The sequence below is a fragment of the Ambystoma mexicanum genome, chromosome 1p, assembly GCF_040938575.1.
Source record: "Ambystoma mexicanum isolate Mex_15411 chromosome 1p, UKY_AmexF1_1, whole genome shotgun sequence".
NCBI classification, from domain to species: Eukaryota; Metazoa; Chordata; class Amphibia; order Caudata; family Ambystomatidae; genus Ambystoma; species Ambystoma mexicanum.
This window is the reverse complement of record NC_090921.1, coordinates 1,501,452,360-1,501,473,424: the sequence shown is the minus strand read 5'-3', so window position 1 is coordinate 1,501,473,424 and position 21,065 is coordinate 1,501,452,360. Positions and strand designations below refer to the sequence as shown.

Here is a 21,065-nt window from a genome sequence, read left to right as displayed (position 1 = left end):
TCAAATTACAGAAGTAGGTTTAGACATCAAGATTAAAAGGCTAAGACGGATAAGGAGGGAAGGGACTCTTGGGTTCGGCTGGTCGTGGGAGCAAGGTCTTATGCCCAGTTTCAGGTGCTAGGGGTATTGCGGAAGGAGTTGGTGGCAGTGGGTGAAAAGGAATAGGTTTTTGGGACTCATTACTTTAGGATGGGCGCAGCATCTGAGGGTACCGGGCTGGGTTTTTTCAGAAGCCAAGGTGAAAAGATTGGGTCGTTGGAGGCTGGGAAATACAAGGGGTACGGCAGGGAGTTTGATAATGGGGATGCTGAAAAGGTGGTTAGGTTTTTGCGGGCCAACTGTTGTTGAAATATTTTGACTTGTCAGTGATTTTGTATTTTCTTTTTCAGATGCTGCGCGAAAGGAAGGGGAGTTGGCGCAAGTTTTGATTTGTTGGCCATTCAATTGTTAAGTGGGCTGGGGAAAGAAGTGGGGAAAAGGGGTTTGGAAGGTAACAGGGGTGCAGTTACAAGGAAGTGGTGGTGAGACGGCACGGGTTGGGGGGCCTGCGGTGGGATCACCTGCTTCCTATATTGGCAGGGATGAGGGATGCTTGGGGTTCCAGAGGTGGTGATTATGCATGCAGGGGAGAATGACCTGGTGAGAGATACGGGGTTGGCTCTGCTAAGGAAAATGAAGAGGGACTTAGTGTGGGTGCGGGAAATGTGGCCTCAAGCAGTGGTGGTATGGACTAAGTTGTTGCCGCGATGAGGGTGGAGGGGAGTGAAAAGGGGGGAGCAATAGAACGGGCCAGGAAGGGGATAAACAGAGAAAGGGTAAAAATTTTGTGCCTCGGTGGCAGTGCAGGTCATGGACCATAAGGAAATAACATATGAGGGTCTCCTTATCTTTAGAGAGGTGGGGGTACACTTGTCCGTGTATGGGAATAATCACTACCTGGCGGACTGGGGTGCTTGGCTGGGAGAATGGGTAAAAAGTTTGAGGTAGAAAAGTTAGGGGGGGGGTTGGGGCAGAAAGAACTCCTCGGGGGAGGGTTTTTCTGGTGCCGGGGGCATGGCCCCTTTTGATGTGGGGGGAGGGAAGCACAATGGGGGAATGACACGGGAAAGGAGGGGGTGGCGCTGTTTGCACAAGCAGGTCACCCCGGGGGATCAGGTATTGAGCCTGGAGGGGCATGGCCCCTGGGGAGAAAGCGGGACGCCTGGAAAAGGGGCAAGGATACGGTAGGATCCAAGGGATCATTAGGGAGGAATGGGTTATTTAATTATTTAACTGTTGGGGGAAAATGGGAAATGTTTAAGTTATTTAATTGATTGTTCAAATAGCTATTTAGTTTGTTAGGCCATGGAGCCAGTTAAGCGTTTTGATTGTAAGCCTTGGCCTGTCACATTAAAGCGACCTTTTCCACTTTTAAATGAGTCTGGGTTTTTGTGCAGTAAGCCAAAAGGGGGGCCCCGGGGGGAACGCGAAGCGTTTCCCCCCGGGGAGTATTTTGGCGCTGCACACGGCCAGCGAGTGGCCGTGGGGGTGTAGAGCGCCCCGCCCGGGGTATTTAAGGGATCAGGGAAGGTTCGGGAGGCAGGCGACGGTTAGGACTTGGCGATTGTCCCGCCCTCCCACCCCTTCATTTTTGTTTAGGGAAGTTAGTTATGTAATGGGGGGGGACGTTCGTCAGAGGATTATGAGGGGGAGGGGGGGGTTTATGGTTTAGGGGTCTGTTGAGAGGGTAGGGATGGTAGTTTGGTGTGACAGGTCAGGGCATCGGGAAAGGTGTGTGTATTATTGTTGCTGATGTGGCAGGTCAGGCTGGCTGCAGGTCACAGGTAAGAGGAGTTTGGTGTAGAGGGGAGTTTCAGGGGGTCAAAGTTGGTCGGGGTGCCGGGGGCATGGCCCCTTTTGATGTGGGGGGAGGGAAGCACAATGGGGGAATGACACGGGAAAGGAGGGGGTGGCGCTGTTTGCACAAGCAGGTCACCCCGGGGGATCAGGTATTGAGCCTGGAGGGGCATGGCCCCTGGGGAGAAAGCGGGACGCCTGGAAAAGGGGCAAGGATACGGTAGGATCCAAGGGATCATTAGGGAGGAATGGGTTATTTAATTATTTAACTGTTGGGGGAAAATGGGAAATGTTTAAGTTATTTAATTGATTGTTCAAATAGCTATTTAGTTTGTTAGGCCATGGAGCCAGTTAAGCGTTTTGATTGTAAGCCTTGGCCTGTCACATTAAAGCGACCTTTTCCACTTTTAAATGAGTCTGGGTTTTTGTGTAGTAAGCCAAAAGGTTGCCCACTCGCTTCCCGTAGTTCAGAGTTTGCTCTCCCCCGGCTTGGGTTCTCCGGGGAGATCTTCTGAATGCAAGGACACAAGGAGGCGATGGGCCTTGCTTGATAGAGAGGGTCGCTCACCCTGTAGCTCAGACATCGGCATCCTTTGGCTCTCCCCATGGGGTGGAATACTAGCCCCATGACCCTTCACCACTGGCTGTGCTAACCAGGGCTGTACATAGTTGTGGTCCCAAAAATCTGCAGATGCGGAGGTTGCCTCATTAGGCAAAATGCACCGTGCCATCAGAACAGCCCATGCGTGTAGGATGCGTCTGTTGTCTCCACTAGTTGATTTCAATCGGTAATGCTGTTGCCATGGTAGCAATCTTTCCGTTATCACATAGGAAACATCACATTTACTAGTACACGTGTTCATGACATTGCTTGAGTCCATACATACCAGCGACTACCAAGGTGATGCCGGCGGAACGGATGCGAGAAGCCTTGGCATTACTGGAGAAGGCAGTGAGTCCCAGGATGATTCCAGCGAAGCAAGACAGGATCGAGAGGAGCATAAACGCACGAGTGGCGTCCCAAAATGCTGTGTGAGAAAAGAACACGGTCAGAATGTGCCAAGGAGAGGGGCCAACTGGGAACAAGAGCATCATGCCACAAGGCGGAGCTGGGCTTTCACCGCCACACTTCAACAACCCAGTCCCCTCAACTGACAGCACTGTCAGGTCCCTCACGCACGATGCAACCTTCTCATAGCCTTTGGGGAACATGTCGCACAAACGATTCAGGAGGATTGTAAAATGAGGGCTTGCAAGTATCCTGCTACATTTCGGAACAGTCAGTTCATAGTGGCATCTTATTAAGAAAGATTTCGCAGTGATCTCTAAGAACAGAAAGCAGCCATCATTACGCATTAGCGCACCAGGTGCTGCTCAGAAAGCCTGACTTTATGGCCCAGAGTCTCAAGCAGGATAATGCTAAAGTGGGTGCTGAGTGCCACTGGCCTGGTTTAGGGGCCCAGAGTGAAAGGAAAGTTCTCAAGCACGATAATGCTAAAGCGGGTGTGAAGTGCAGCTGGCTTGGCTTAGTGGCCCAGAGTGAAGGGAAAGTTCTCAAGCACGATAATGCTAAAGCGGGTGTGAAGTGCCACTGGCCTGGCTTAGTGGCCCAGAGTGAAGGGAAAGTTCTCAAGCACGATGCTTAGTGACCCAGAGTGAAGGGAAAGTTCTCAAGCACTATAATGCGAAAGTGGGTGTGCAGTGCCACCGCCTTTCGAAAAAAGGCTAAAGGAAAAGAGTTTGCCATGGAGCCGGGGGGCATTGCGTTAGTGATGCAGAAAGTGTGTGGGCTGTGAAAAGTGTGGGGCTGCATAGCATCCAAGGCCTCCAGCAGAGAGCGGGGGCAGGGGTGTCTCTCAGGAGATCTGTGTGGGACACTGAGGTGGCGGCAGCTGAGGCGTTTCACTGGCAAGCCATACTGCACTGTGAAGGAGAAGGGCAGGCCGCAAGGGGAGGATGGGAACATATCAGGGTGCAATGGTGGGGCACTAAGAGAGTATGGTTGCAGAGGACGCAAAGGATACCCTCCTCCCTGCCCCCCCTCACACTCTCCCAGCCACAGTATCTGTGAGAGGAAGAGGGCAGCAGCGGATAGAGGCAGAATACCGGTACATGATAACGTTATTGGCTGGCAAAATAGGTGGGGGGGGGACATGTAAGTAGAAGCGGCAGAGCACTGAGGGGCCTTCTGCTTGTCTGAGCCAAGCAGGAATGAGGATTCTGAGCAAATATCAGGTATTAGCGCTTGGGATTTGCTCAGAATTCTCGTTCCCGGTTGAATGGCCCAATCAGAGCATTCTAAAAAGGGTTCTTATGTCAATTAGTAGTGCATTGAAGGCTATATTTCATGTAATGTTGTGTAAGTGGTCTTGTATAGTGCCCATCTGTCACTAACGGTGACCTTGCTGTGCTTAATAGTGTGGAAGACGTGTCTTTTCCCTTAACTTGGAACTGGACACTGGCCAACTAGCACTAAAAATACTAATGGAATCCATTTTCCAATGAGAGAGCCGGGGGATGGGACTATTGAGCGGCCTCATTCCATAGAGATTAGTTAATTACACTAGCCCTCCCAGGATACTGGTTTTACATCTATGTTCATTTTTGATATTCTAAATTAGAAAGGAATGTTTAAGGGCTGAATGAAGAAATCTGTAGTCACACAAATGTGCACTTCTCACCCGGTGAATATGCGTCCATCTCCACGTCTAGGAATAATTACCTGTCCAAACCATTACTGGCTGAATAGAGAAATGGAGAAAACTAGCACCATATCTACATGACCAGGCCCTTAGCTCAGAGTGGCCATACCAAACGAAAAAACACAACTAACCATGAAAACAGCAAACAAAGAATGTTGCTGCACATACTTAGTACAATCCCAGGCCCCAAACTGCAATCGTACTCAAGGAAGATTTGTTTTTCTTTTATTTTCATTTTTGATTAAGCTTTATTCGGCTACCAAACCATACAAGTACATAAAACATACACAACACTGCCTTTTGAAATTCATAAAACATAGATATACTCGAAATCAAAATACAGGGCCATCATGTCCACTACATCTTATTTCAGCCTTAGCAATGTCAAGTCACCATTCAGTGGTTCTGTACTAAATACCTTTTCCTCCTTAACCAAGCCCGATGTAGACATTCTGAGACCAGTATTTAAGCAATCTGTATTTCTACGGTGAGATAAAGCCTCACGCACACGCTGTATGTTCTTCAGTTTAAGCATAAACATTTACCAGTTGAACACCCACAGAAACAAACCTACAAAACGCGTAGAGAAACAATGAACTTACACAATGAGCAACACACACCAGAACTCAACAGTACAAGTGCCTCATTTAAAAGGAACATATGTGCAAGCATCAACACAGCAGTGCAAGGGCATACACTAAAATACCGAGAAAACCATGCCCATGTTTGATTAGCACAAGAACAATCTATAGAAATACAGGAAAAACATTCATATCAACTGACGAACAACGGACACTTCCGTGGCAGTGCCTGTTCCCCGTCACCCATATTTGTTAAAGATAATGCACATTAGTCCTTCTTGGCATTGTGCTACCCCTCACCTGACACATATCACAAGGAAAAAACTGCAAGAGTGATCCCTCCTACTAATGACACAATGCCCACCCACCCACAACAATACAACTATGTTCTATTTATTCATTGGTCATTTTTATAGTGCCTATACACTTAAACAAGCATTTCAAAGCACTCCAACGCTTGAAGGGAGTAGGTTAGCAAACAGGAATTGACGTTCTCAACTGGCATTGGAGCATTCAGAATGGGCAAGTGCTATGTATTTGGGGGTAAAACAAAGAACAAGGAGGAATACAAACTGGTTACAACATATGACTTGAATTATTGTACGTGCCTGACGGTCATTTCAATAATGCAAGACCTATACATAAAAGAGGGGGCGGGGGAGAGGTGGTAGGGTAAGACGAACAAGGACATGAGTCCATCATACATGCCTGACGGCGTTTCTGTTGGAGATAAGTGCATGAGATGTGTAGTTGGAGAGGAAGGGGGAACGTGTGGTAGGGAGAGGAAGACTAGGTAATAATGAAGGGGCTGCAGATGTAAAGAGGAAGTAGAGAAAATAAAGGGGGGCTGTATTGCAGTCTTGACCAGTCACTAGGAGGCATAGGAGATAAGGAGAGCATAACTGCATAGCAATAGGTGGGGGTGCCAGGAATATATGCAACAAGGATCCAAGAGTGCAGTGCATAAAAAAGGTGCATGATTTAAGAAGCACACCCTCAAAAATGATTTTAACAGACACAATGCAATGCAAAATGGGTACAGTGAGGTAAAAGGCACAACACCACCTAGAATCAAATTGACACAGACACAGCGCAATGCAAAATGGGTGCAGTGATGTAAAAGGCACAAAACCACCTAGAATCGAATTTAAACAGACACAGTGCAATGCAAAATGGGTGTAGTGAGGTAAAAGGCACAAAACCACCTAGAATCGAATTGAAACAGACACAGCGCAATGCAAAATGGGTGCAGTGATGTAAAAGGCACAAAACCTCCTAGAATCGAATTTAAACAGACACAGCGCAATGCAAAATGGGTGCAGTGATGTAAAAGGCACAAAACCACCTAGAATCGAATTTAAACAGACCCAGCTCACTGCAAAATGGGTGAAGTGATGTAAAAAGGCACACCCACAGAAAACAACATTTTTATTTTTTTAGAGAACACAAGTGCAGTGAGGGAAGTAGAGTAGGAAGGCAAGGTAGAGTCACAGAGTGCAATAGCCACAAGTTAAAGGTTCCGGTGTAAGAGGAGGAGGCAGTAGAAAGTTCAGCCAGCACTCACGCATTCCACTAGGGTACAAGGAGGTCCAGAAGCCAAGGTCATACGAGAGCAGGGAGTACCAAGCGGCCGCCGCATGTTTTGAAGGAGCTCGAACGAGCATCAGACAGCCTTCAATCAATGCAGCTAATAACCACGTATTGCCCAACTATTACTTTTATGAACACTCAGGCAGCATCACAAGCTAAAAACATTGTACCCGATACTGTAGCTTGCAGAAGGCACCGGTGCATTTTAATTCCACAAGGACACAAAGGTCGGAAAAGTTCCACAATCACAGACCAATGGCACTCTACACTGACTGCAAATAAAATACAGAGACTTGTATTCTAATTTAGCGTGTTTTGGAGTGCAGCGCCACTGCATGAGATCACATTATTACTGTGCTGTGGTACAGATAGCAATGTGTTGCCAGGGTAACATATGGACATGTATATGAAGACAGGCTATCTATTTTTAAAAGCACACTCTCATTTTTCTTCTCAATACCTATTTAAAAGCACACCATTTTTTTTTCTTCACTTGAAATGCCTCACTTACAGGAGACACATTAGATACTTGATTAACTAAATTAACTAACAAATACTAACACGATTCTAACTACTTAACATTATAATGTGTTCTCCATGTGCAAAATGAGGCAGGCTGAGATTCATTTTTAAACAGGCAATTTTTCTTTGCCCTGTTCACTGTCTTTGCAGGAAGCAAAATTCGAATGCCAGGAAATCAGTTAGATACAATTGCTTTCTATAAAAGTGAGCTATTGTTGAGGAAGGAGTAGGCAATAATCTACGTAGACTTAGGGGAGGTAATAGAGGTTTTTTTTGGAGTGTCTCTGACAGAATACAAAGAGAAGACATTTTGCGGAGTTGCAGTGAGGTCACCTTCGTTCTGCTGCTGTGAGGAGCTGGACCACTGACCTTCAGAGACTGGGGTTTCCTAGTCACTTGGCACCGGCTTGAGAACTGCAGATTGCAGATTGAACTGCATGTTCTCGCTGGGTGCTTTAAAGAAAGAAAAAAAAGAGAGCCCTGGGTCACTGCTCAGACACGACAAGCCAGGCGATTTCACGTGCTGAAAAGCTACAAATAGCTGGTAAATATACAAATGGAGTGAGATTGCTGTGACTGCCGGACAAATTATCTAATATTAGGCAGGCAGTGTATCGATAGGGAATTCTCCTGTGTTTAACTGCCACGTTATAGTGTTGCAAGACACATGATGTAATCTCTCTTTGCTTGTTGAAAACGTAAAATGAAATTCGTGGTATTATTGCATTTGTTTCTCTTATGTTTATTTCAGAAAGGATTGTCTCACCAGAATGGTAAACTATCATTTTGAAATGAAATTGTGATAACACACAGTCTGCCTAAGACTATTCTTGCTTCTGTTCTTCATTTGGTGCCTATAAAAAAAGAAAATACTCTGTAGGGGAGGGAATGATGTTTAATGAGCCAAGTTTCTTATACAGATGAAGAAATGTCATGAGCCATTATAAATAGTTGTGCGCGTGATCATGAGCCATTATAAATAGTTGTGCGCGTGATTCCACTCAGGGTATGTGTGTGTGGCGTCCGAGTGGAATATAATGCAATGGTCTGCTTAGCGTATATGAATCAGCAGAGAGAGGCCTATGGAAACATAGTCTCACTAATGTAAATAAATTAGTGATAATACCACATGTTATTGTGAATACCCTATGGAAACATAGTCTCACTAATGTAAATAAATTAGTGATAATACCACATGTTATTGTGAATACTCCATGGAAACATAGTCTCACTAATGTAAATAAATCAGTGATAACAGCCATAGGTGGCACTCCATATGAAAATGTGGTGTTTCTGAATAATGTAGAAGTCTGAGGCCTCTAGAGATCACAAGAACAGTCTAAACAAAAGAAAGGGGTTTTGTATGTTGGGGCCACAAATAAAACAAAGAAATTATGCTCACCAAATACCACCAACAAAATGTATTCCACTATAAAGCCAAACCCAATCTGAATGCAAGGAATAGTCACTGTCAAATTACCATTGTTTTTGCCAGTAAGAAAATACTGCCAAGCCCCAAGTTTATACAAAATACCCTACAGACTCCACCTAAGTAACGACTTTGGCCAAAACCTTGTGCCCATGAGAGAGGATAACATCACATCCACAAAACGTCTCATTCATTGCTCGCTGAGCTGAAACTACACACTGGCCTAAGCTGTTACGCAACAGACTCACTGCAAAGAGTCACCCATGAATTCCAGGGAATCTCTGTATTTATTGTATTTTATATTGATGTATATTGAAGGTTGAGGTCTTCTTTTACACAGAAATGATGTGCATACAGGACACAGATACAGGGTCGTGGTGCCTTTACAATATATTGTGAGCATCTTTGAAATAGCAGTCATCTGTTGAGGAAGAAAGGTAATGCGACACAGAAACCTGGATCTTGGACTATGTAAGAGCTACTACACTCAATAAAGGTGTAGTGCCACAAAACAGCATACTTACTCACATGTGCATTTATTTACAGCTGAATATAAAAAATGTAGTTTTGCGGCCAGGGTAGAATGAAGCCAGTTCGGTAGGATGGGCAGAGACTTTTTGCAGCACAGACCCTAACACTGGAAGAACTCACAAATATCCTTACATTACTCAAGGTCAGCTGCTACATGGATGATGCTCCATCGACCATCCACTCTAAATTGGCAAGATCCAGAAGACTATTACAGTCCAACTACACAAAATTATCTAATACAACCTACTTCAAGAACACCAATCCGGCTTCTGACCAAAATGCATCACTAAGACAGCCACCATCTGGGCCATCAATCAGTCACTCCTCATCATGGACAAGGATGGTCCATGCCTACTGGTCTTGCTCAACCTCCCTGCCTCATTCAACATGATCACACACTAAGTGCTATTCAACATCCTGTCCCCCTGCCTTGAATTCAATGCCACAGTCCTTCCATGGTTTGTCTCAGCCCTCATCAAAATACATCAGCTCATCAAGATAAGGCACCTGAAGATCCTAACGGATCCCACTGACCTACAAAGTCCTACACGACTCCATCCTCTCCTCTACCATCTTCAACCTCAGCATTGTGCCACTGGGGGCCCTCTTAGCCAAATTCAAAATAAAAATCCACCAGTATGCTAATGACACACATCTGTAGAGAAGGAGCCAAGTACCCCCCACCCCCAAGCATCTTGCCCATATTGCCTATATGTTGGGAGCCAGAGTGTGAAACTTGTGCAGTACCAGTGAAAAAAACGATACTGAGGAGAATCCTGGAGGTAAGGTTCCCGTTAAGAAAGCCATACCTGCATACAAAACAGTATGATGGCCATTTGAATGAAACCCAAAAGAAGCATGAAAAAAGAGCAGAAGAGCAGATTGGTGACATCACACAAAGTAAAACTGATGCACCCAGAAGAGATGCAGCGGCAAGAGAATGTAGATATTCTATAATGTATCAAAGATAAGCAACAGTTCAGGGTCGAAAGAGGCTTATACTACAGAAACAATGAAGATATCAAGTTATTTTACACGTGTACAGATGCAAAGAAATGCAAACAAAGTATTCTTGAGGCTAGTTATAATAATAATAATTTAGCATTTATATAGCGCTACGAACCCTCAGGTATCTGAGCACTGCTTATTATTACCCACGGTGTGTGGTGCTCATTTATCGACCTCAGAAGGATGAAAGGCTGAGATTGGCCCTGCCGGGATTCGAACCTGCGTCAGCAGGCTCTGCACAGATGTCAAAGCTAGCTCCCTACTCGCTGTGCTATCGGACCGGCTTATGTTGTGAATAGATTGCGGAAAGCGCCAAAGTATACATATATAGGAGTAAGTGAAGAATTAATGATTCCACTTCATGTTATAGCAGAGCTGGAACAAGAACGGAAGGTCTTTTCCAGTGTGTCGCTGTTAAGAAAAGCAATTGAATTACAAAAGTGAATCTCAGAAGAGCGATGCTGGACCAGCCCCAAGAAGCCAAGACTGTGTCGGGCTCGGAGGATCTGAAAGTAGTTACAATCGTGTGAAAGAATGAAACTCCTGTCTGGAAGACATGGACAAAAACAAGAAAAGACGTCAGAAGTTAATTAAATAATACTATTTTAAATGCAAAAGATCTCAAATTTGTGGTCTTTAATCACGTGGAGGGTTGAAGCTGGACAAACATGATGAACCACACCTATGCAAGGAGACAAAGCGTGCCTCCACTCACTCGTATTCTCCAGAGCAAGGAACACTTCCAAGGCCAAGATCAAAGCCTTAATTGACGTGCGGACCACTGAGGTGATGATAGATGATATGCTTATTGGTGGGAAGCTATGGGTATGACCACCCCACCAGCACCTGGAAATCCAGCATGCGTGCTGCTAACGTGGGTGGAAAAATACTGACGGATGTAATAGTGCCCGCCAATTATAGGGGGCTGTTTAGTTAAGGACCCTATAGTTTGTGTAACTAATGTGACGTTGTGTATTTAGTGACGTTCATAGTAACTTGTTTTAGAGGAGGGCTTAGTTACCCAACCTGATATTAGAGACCCTTTCACTTTTTTAGAATAGCATGGAACGTATACCTAGATGTTCCCTCTAAGTCTATCAAATTTGCCACTAGGTTTTTGTAGTTTGCAACATAGGATGATGTTGGCTACCACAAGTTTCTGCTATAAAGATGATATTTTTTATGAATTTTGTTGAGATCATGAGACGTCCATTGATGTCAGTTGTACTCCCTGTTTTAGATAATTGACATTAAAACAGTCAACTTTGTCAACTTCCTGAGTTGTTTTGATTATTGATGTTTGAGTATATTCTGCATCCCCATATATCTCAAAGTATTGCTACCTCATCTTAAAGGGCTGGGTCAGCTGTCCCGGTTCACAGCTATACCTGACGGACAACTGCGTCAATTACATTCACCAACTGAAACACTGCCTCTCTGCCATTCAAGCCTGGATGTGAAATGCCTATTTGAAACTCAGCCCTACGAAAACAGATTTCATCCTCCTTGGCAGAGCCACCAAAAGCACCCAAGTTCAGAAATTGCTTCTACAGATGGACTCCCCAGTAGTGAAAAGTCCCTCAGCTTCCCAATTGACTGTGACCTCTGCTTCAAAGCACATACCACCACAAGTAACAAACAGCATGGTACCAGTTCTCACTCTCACTACTGCAACAAATCAAACCCTTCATTACAAATTCATACTTCAGATCTGTCGTCCAGGCCCCAGTGGTAGGTGGAGGCAATGCCCTCCTGGAAGGTGTCCTAAATATGATCATGGTCTCTCTAAAATCTGTACAGCATGCTGCAATATGCCTCATCACAGAACCAAAGAAACTGAAACAAATTTTCCTAATTTTCAAGGAACTACACTCATTACCCTTCCAAGCTCGCATCACCTTCAAGACAGTCTGCATCACCTACAAAGCTCTAATTCACAAAATATCACCCTCTCAGAAGGTCAAGACAACATCAGGAGCCAAGACATTTCCACACTGGAATTGAAGAAGTGAAGAAAGGAGAATACCAGGAAATAATCATTCTACTGCTATGCCCCCACACTCCCAAACAGCTTTCCTGCTAATGTCAGGCTGGTTCCTTCCCTCCTAGGATTCAGGACAGATATGAAGACCTTGCTCTTCCTGGGAGAATTCACTGGCAAACGATGACCATATACCAACAAGACAACCACCCACACTAAATGCTACTCACGTTAATTGTACAGCTCTCTGTTGCTTTCTAGCTATGTTCAAGCTATATGAATCACCTACATATATACATACGTACTTACATGCAGAAGGTTTAGCTTGAAGCATCAAACAGATAGGATAATGTTGATATCTGCGGAGTGGACAAGAAAGGAGAAGGAGCAGACTTGCAAGGAGGTGAAGGGAAGCTAGTCATTAAGGAGGCCGGCTGAATGGGAGGTTGTGAAGGAGAGTACAGGGAGATGCAGTAAGCAAGGTAGTGAGCAAGGTAGTGAGCAAGGCAGTGAGCAAGGTATCGAGCAAGGCATGAGCAAGGTAGTGAGCAAGGTAGTGAGCAAGGCAGTGAGCAAGACAGTGAGCAAGGTAGTGAGCAAGGTAGGGAGCAAGGCAGTGGGGAAGGCAGTGAGCAAGGCAGTGAGCATGGCAGTGAGCAAGATATTGTGCAAGGTAGTGAACAAGGCAGTGAGCAAGGCAATGAGCAAGGTAGTGAGCAAGGCAGTGAGCAAGGCAGTGTGTAAGGTAGCGAGCAAGGTAGTGAGCAAGGTAGGGAGCAAGGTAGTGAGCAAGGTAGGGAGCACGGTAGGGAGCAAGGTAGTGAGCAAGGTATTGAGCAAGGCAGTGAGCAAGGTAGTGAGCAAGGTAGGGGGCAAGGTAGTGAGCAAGGTAGGGAGAAAGGTAGTGAGCAGGGTAGTGAGCAAGGGAGAGAGCAAGGTAGTGAGCAAGGGAGAGAGCAACGTAGTGAGCAAGGTAGTGAGCAAGGCAGTGAGCAAGGCACTGAGCAAGGCTGTGAGCAAGGTAGTGATCAAGCTAGTGGGCAATGTATTGAGCAAGATAGTGAGAAAGGTAGTGAGCAAGGTAAGGAGCAAGGTAGTGGGCAAGGTCTGGATCAAGGTGGTGAGCAAGGTAGGGAGTAAGGTAGTGAGCAAGGTAGTGAGCAAGGGAAGGAGCAAGGTAGTGGCCAAGGTATGGAGCAAGGTAGTGAGCATAGCCATGAGCAAGGCAGTGAGCAAGGTAATGAGCAAGGTATTGAGCAAGGCAGTGGGCAATGTATGGAGCAAGGTAGTGAGCAAAGCAGTGAGCAAGGCAGTGAGCAAGGCAGTGAGCAAGGTAGTGAGCAAGGAAGTGAGCAAGGCTTTGAGAAAGGTAGTGAGCAAGGCAGCGAGCAAGGTAGGGAGCGAGGTAGTGAGCAAGGTAGGGAGCGAGGTAGTGAGCAAGGTAGAGAGCAAGGTAGTGAGCAAGGTAGAGAGCAAGGTAGTGAGCAGGGTAGTGAGCAAGGTAGTGCAGCAAAATCATATATAGATTTAAATACAAATAGCCGGAATTTGAAAGTAAGAAATTGTGCATTGTGAATCAGTTTGTTTGGCTGCAGTGGCAGTGTGCAGAGGGGTGGGAGAAACAGTGTGGGTTCTAGAGAGTCCTAGTAGCAGTACTTTATTGACAGGGCAAGTTTGACAAATATTGCCAAAGTAATTACATTGGATACCTAAAAGTTACATTCTCTCCTTTTGGTGTTCATATTTTTTCAAAAGTCCTTATTGCTTCATGCACTTTGGCTTCTCTAGTGCGTGCATAGACATATTTCTCTTTTCTCTCTGCTATTTCTGGATGTTGTCTAAGGATGAAGCAGAGCCATTCCTGTCCAGATGTACTTGCAAACACTTCTTTATTCTTGCAAAATGTGAGAAAATATGTGCCAAATGTATTTGTATTCATAACACTGCCAGGGAGAGTATATCTCATGTCTTACTTCTCCTGAGTCAGATTGTTGACAGATGATGTCCTCCGTGAGGTTCTTGTTTGGGCTCTATTGGCCAGTCTCTATTTCCAATTTGTGAACACCCAGACTCTATCTTGAGTGTTTGCCTGTGTTCCAGGTCTTTTACTGACATTAGGTAATCTGTAAATTTAAAGTTTTGTCCCAATGATCTGCATCATTCTCGCTGTTGGTTCGTCCAAGTTAATTCTCTCCATTTAATTATGTATTCCTTCTTTTGGGACTGTTCTTAGTCCATTGCCAATTTCTTCTCCTCTCTTTGGTTCCTGTGCTGTCGAATGGTGAGTCTCTGCTGCCACTTCCCCAGGTCCACCAGGCAGGGCAGGAGCCTCCCTCCACCTGCAGGGCCCTATAGCGGCCTCAGGACAGTGCCTGCAACACGACGGAAAGAGCCTCTCCAGGACAGCTCCCCTCAGCCACAACCCTACTCAGAAGCTTTGGTTGTGCCTCATGAGCTTCCCGCATCTATCCTTTGCTCCGTGTATGATAGCAGGACTCTGCATGCATCCCACATTTGTTTCGCGCCCTTTCCAACATGGCCGCTCATGTTACCTGTAACGTTGTAAGCGATATTCAATCAACACTACAGCTAAGTCAATGCCTAGTCTGGGATGCTAAGGAAAACCCTTATTGATGTATTTTTATGTCCAGATCAGTACTCTGGATGACAACCCTTGTATAACACCCCCCTCTTAGAATCCCCCTGACCCCACTGAGCCAAGAAGTAGGTTTGTTTTGCAAATTTAAAAGGTTTATTTGCACAATTCAACAATATATATATCTATCACACTTTATAAATAAATTGATAACTGATATCACACTTCAGAATATGACCGTGATCAACAATGGATAATGTTACAGGGGTACACTGATGTGGTTACTTAGGAGTAGTGTAGAGGATGAGATAGCTGAAAACGCTTTATGGGTTCAAGGAAATGCAAGGTGGAATAAAATGCAGTACAGCAAATAAACTTGATATGATTCCAACCAACAACAATGTAATCACTTTTTCTCTGGCAATTCACCCCCCCCCCCTATGCAATGTAAGAAATGGAAGGCGATGGAAAGAGGAGCACACAGTTCTCAGGAATGCAATCAAATACAATACGAAATTCAGTTCCCCCCCCAGCAAGCTTAGAGGAAACAGGTAGAAGTTTGAAACACAGGCCCAAAATGCTTTTAAATGGGATGGCAACGGATGGGAAAATGTGCTAATTGATTTTAATTCCCTCTAGAGATTCAGGGTGAGTGAGAGATGCTTGTTGGTATTAGTTCAGGCTCACTTTAGCAATGCTCTATGAGTTATTACCAGGTTGCAAACGGATTTTAACAGAGGAAAGAATGGAGCTGCTATTTTGACAAGTGGAGAAATTGAGCCAAAATCGCAAATCGCGGTAAATTTCGCGAGTGCGCAAATCGCGATTGCGGAAAAAGTATAAGGAGTAGGTTCTAGGTTCATTGGAAAGCCTAGAATCTCAGCTTTCAAATGAATTTCGTTCCTAGCCCAAACGGTTCAAGAGATACGGACAATTTAATAAAGGTAGATTTTCGGATTTAAAGTAAAACTCAATTGACAGGTGACAGCTTGCAGCTTTAGAATGACAGATGACAGTTCTCAGTTTTAGAATGACAGATGACAGGATTTCTAAGAGGCTGTTCTAATTAGGTTAAAACAGTTTGGATTAGATTATTTTAACTAAGAGATTGGGTTCTGCACAGTTCTGGCGGATACTCACTCCTAATTTTGAAATGAATGGGCCTCGTCACGGATCTGGTCAACACGTCCAGCGGGGGTTCTCTCTGCTCGGTGGGTCAATCAGGCACCGGTTCTGCTCACAGCGATCCGGATCTCTGGTTCTGCTCACAGCAGTTTGGGTCTGGTCTGCATTTCCGGCAAAAGTTCTTGGCACAGAATTCAAACAGCTCGCCCGGCTGTGGAATAGTTTGCAGATGATTTTAAGGATGCTGAGGCCTGCTGAGAAGAGTTCTCAGTTTGTGGGTTTAGGCCCTTGCTTTAAGTTCTGAAGTAAAGTTCTGGTCTTTGGAGATTGATGGATGTGAAGTCTGGAGTCTCCCGGCAGAGCGTCCCACAGAAAATTGAATTGAATGTCTCTACCTGTCCCAGCAGTCTCTTTTTATGTGTTTTGGAAGTGGGTGTGTGCGTGGCATAACTGAGCCTGCCCCTCTCTACTTGTCATTGGCCCAATTCTCCCCTCTTCCATGATTGGGGGAAGGAAATGGATTGTCATCATGATGAGGTCTGTTTATGGGTCAGAGGATCCTCCCCTGGTCAATTTGCCCACAAATCTATATTTGATTCAAATCTATATTTCCCAGATACACAATTTGTTGAAATTACAAGTACACATTATATATTCCTTATGGTCCATGCTTGTCCGCCTCTGATCTTCCTGGGGGCTTGCATTCAAAAATGACAACAGTTTGCGCTTTTTCACTGGTTTACCAATATCGGACATTTACCAAAAATTACACACATGTGCGCAAGGAGTATGGACATTAATTGATGAAGTGTCAGATTTTTAACATGCAGACATTTGGAGTGAGACCCTATTTTCCGCTAGCAACCCCCCAGAATACACCACAGAGTCCTAACGCCTCTTAAAACGTGCACAGAAAAATCACAAGAATAACAATATTACTTATATAATTTTGACCAGTCCGCACTATGAGTTATCTATCTTTTTAACTTATGCCCTGGTCAAAAAGGGGTGTGGCTTCCCACATCACATGGTGGAAGAACTGGTTTATCCACTTCCCCCAAGCTCAGCTGGCTCTCACAGGCACTTCTCCTCCCACTTCTCCCAAGAGGAAGCCACTTTACGGCCTGCCCAATATAACATTTGCCTGAGTCCATTGTTCAGTTTCCTGCAGTCCCCAGGTAATTCAATCAGAGAGGTGTCACCTCCTTTTTGTGGGGGCAGCAGAATGCAGCCAGGCCTGGGAACACAGCTGTTGATCCAGTTTCAACTCCAGTCCGGGGTAGTTGTCAGGCAGAATCCAGTTTCATTAAGCCAGGTTTCAGCTAAATGTCACTTTTTGTTCCCAGTTTTCTACATTCAAATCAAACTGACAATTTTTACACATGCAGCTAGAGTGCTGATTCTAAATTCAAAACTATGACATTTCAACAGTTACAAACTATGTGACACTCAAAGTAGGTCCCTCATTTAATTTAAACATTTCGATTTTAGTGGTTTTCAGTTCAGTTTAACTTAAGCTGCTGGCCTCCACAGCTTAGCCAGTTTTGTTATGAACATTGTTTTGGGCTCTTCATCTTTCCAGATTTTGTATGCACACAAAACTTCATTCTGCCAAATGTCTGCTGGTGTTCAGTGAGATTTTTGAATATCCTGCAATGTTTGAAAATAGGCATTTTGAGCTTGCATTCAGAGAAACCAAGGTGATTTCAAAGGGCTTTTTAAGCTAACGGGCACTGCTGTTTTTCCTTTGGCACACATTCCACTCATGGCACCCCTGGCCCATCACGCTCGCACTGGTGGGTGGAAGGTTAGGCAACCATTTTGGTGTGCGCACAAACTGCGCGGTTCTTCTGGATTCTGGCGCACATGTGGGCTTTTTGGCCATCTTGGATTTTCTAAGCCCACAGCACCAAATGTTGCAGCTTAATGACTCAAACGTGGGTCAATACACCTTACAAGGCCCCCCCCCTGACTGCACTTTGAATTTGAGTCGAGGGGGAGTCGGACGCGAAGAAAGTTTTGACCCACGCACTGGTATGTCCGCATCATCTTCTTCCAATTCTGTAGATGGCACAGTTCAGCATCTTTTCCTCCATCCGGTTGGATCGATCGGTTCTCCTCGCCGGTCCTAATGGGAATATTGGGCGGTACCCCAGGCCCCTCGGATCTTTGCCCCCGGTCTCCGGATCGTCCTCCTTGGCCAGTCTCCAGGTTTTCTTTCTCCTAGGACGACAAAGGAAAGCGGCAATACCTATTCATAGACATTTCTTCCCCACCATTGATATAGTGGGGTGGCATATACATTTTATAGTCAAACTGGATTTGACTCCTCCAGTTGTTGCAGAGTGTGCCTGGGATGGCAACACATTAGCAACACATTAGCTGATTTATATGGACCCACTTATGTTCCCCTTCCGCCAAATTACCTTTGGGGATGCCGATTTTGTAGGCAACAGGGGAGATCTTGTCTATAATTTCAAAGGGTCCCTTCCATGTAGGCAAACATTTTCGCTGTTTGGCCTGGTTCCTTTGGAAATTGGATAGATAGACCCGGTCTCCCACATCATATTCCTTCCTGCTGGTTTTCAAATCATAGTGCGTTTTTCATACTCTCAGCTGATCTTTCTAGATTCTGCTGAGCATAGGCAAAAGCATGTTGGAGGTGTTTCCTTAAATTCTCCACATACTCATGAGTTGTGGAGGTATTTATCAGTGTCTGCTCTTGGGTCCTGTAGAGCAAATGCTGAGGAAGCACCATCTTGCGTCCGGTCATCAACTCAAATGGTGACATTTTAGTTGCAGATGAAGGGGTAGATCTGATGGCCCTTAGGACCAGAGGTAGTCGGATATCCCAACTTGGCCCACAAACTTTTTTAAGATGCTCACAATGGTTCGGTTGTATCTCTCCACTGCTCCAGAAGAAGCTGGCCTGTAAGCAATGTGTAGCTTCCTTTTGACCCCCAGTATCTCCCACATCTTTGTCATTACTTCACTGATGAAGTGGCTACCTCTGTCTGACTCAATCCTTTGAGGTAGACCAAAACGGGAAAAGATGTGGTTAATCATCAGGGCAGCTGCTGTTTCTGCCTTGCAGTTTGGGGCCGGGAGACATTCCACCCACTTGGTAAACAAGCATGTAACGGTCAACATGTACTTGTTTCCTCTAGATGAGCCAATTACAGGGCCTACAAAGTCGATTTGCAAATCTGACCATGGCAGTGTCATCCCCCTCTTTTGGAGAGGCGCACGATGTGTGAGGGATGATGGCTGAAATTGTGCACACACAAGACACCCCTTCAAGTATTGGTCGAGGTCCTGCCCCATGTGTGGCCAGTATGCAACCTCTCTTAATATTTCCAGTGTTGTGTGAAACCCCCTATGACCGGCGGTGGCCGCATCATGGGCGTGACTTAACATCAGGCTTCGGAATGAGGTAGGAACCACCCATTGATCATGGCCAGCTTGGGATTTCCTTACCAACAAACCGTCTTGGATTCGGAACATCTTTGGACATTTCATCAACACTCTAAGGTCCTCCTTCCCAATGTAATCGGTATCCGTCAGGGGAAAGTTCTCAGGGTCCTCAATGTGTTGGTAAAACTTACCAATTATTGGATCCCCCTTCTGAGCTGTAATCAAATCAGCATCAGGGGTCTCCTTACTCCATTGTGCAGTTGAAAGATCATTGTAAGCATTTGTCTGGGACCTAGTGATAGCAGTGACCTGGATGTCCCCCAACAGGGACTCTATTTCGATTAGATCCCCTTGGATGGCCCCGGTTTTGGCCAGCTGATCAGCTAAGTCATTTCCAGTTTTGTCTGGACCCTCTACTTTGGAATGACCCTTGATCTTTTTCCAGTAGATGGTCACCCCATTCGATGTGACCAGATCATCAATATTTTGGATTAACTTCCCATGTTTCAGGGGTTTGTTATTAGCACATAACATGCCTCTGGTTTTCCAGTTAACCAGGTGCTCCACGAACCCGTTCCGTACATAATCCGAATCTGTGATTATGACCAGTTCCTGGAGTTGATGTTGGACAGCAGTGAGGATGGCCTGATGCACAGCAATCAATTCTGCCACCAGACTACTTCGGGGACCAATTTTGTATCCAGCGGAGGGTTTTGGAAACTCCTTCACACAGGCATTCCCTACGCCGGCCACCAGTTCTTTTTCCCCGTTGTTGTCAACATGGTAAGAGCATCCATCCACATAGGCAGTGGGCATTCCCTCACACTTGTCTTCTTCAAAGACTTTGTGTGGGGAATTAAGGTATGCCTCCATGTTGTCCTTGATTTTTAGACTTTCGTTCTCGAGACAGTTTTCTCTGGCACAATCATGCAAGTCAGCCAGAAATTGCGCGAGGGGAATCTTCTTGTTTTGGCCATATCTGACCTCCACAGGAAAGCCTTGCATTGACAGAATCCAGGAAATATTTCGGGAATTACTCACATTTCCGGCCCGGATTCTGTCACTCTGGAGATATTGCAGAGGCTGGTGTGGAGTCTCCACTATGATGTGTTCCCCCTGGATAAACGGGCGGTAATTCTTCAATGCCCACACCGTTGCCAGGAGTGCCTTGTCACAATCATTGAATTTTTCCTCCACAGAGGATAAAGTTTTGCTCGCATAGGAGATTACTTTATTGACCTTGTCATGCTTTTGGTATAATACTGCCGTCAAGCATGTATTCGAGAACCCTGTGTCCAGGAAGAACTCCTTGTTTCTGACAGGGTAAGCTAGGCAAGGCGCTTGTGAGAGGCTTCTTTTGAGTTGTCTTACTGCCTCGGATTGTTCTGGACCCCATTCCCACTTGACCCCCCCCTTCAAGAGATGAATCAGGGGTCTAGTGATCTCTGCGTAGTCTTCAATGAACTTTCTGCTGTAATTAGTCAGTCCAAGGAGGCTCCTTAGTTCCTGCAGAGTTGTGGGGTCTTTCATTTTCTGAAGTGCTTCCACTTTCTTTTCTTGGGGACAGAGACCCTGAGGAGTAATCTCATGCCCCAAGAAATTAACACGGGTTCTACACCACTGTGCTTTCTGAAAGGAAACTTTTGCTCCGGCGGCCCTCAACTGCGTCAGAACATAACGGATCTCCGCTATGTGTTCCTCCACAGATGAACTTTTGATGAGGACATCATCTACATAAGCCAGGTTACCC

The 21,065-nt window shown here is 45.4% G+C and overlaps 1 protein-coding gene across 1 annotated transcript in view; it reads right to left on the bottom strand.

Annotated features, from left to right (window-relative positions):
• Nucleotides 1–21,065, bottom strand: part of LOC138456673 (lens fiber membrane intrinsic protein-like) — a 422,919-nt gene that overhangs the window by 202,140 nt on the left and 199,714 nt on the right. Inside the window, exon 3 of the mRNA XM_069607193.1 lies at nt 2,724–2,864. Coding sequence (XP_069463294.1) covers nt 2,724–2,864 — 141 coding nt within the window. The remainder of the gene's footprint in view (nt 1–2,723; nt 2,865–21,065) is intronic.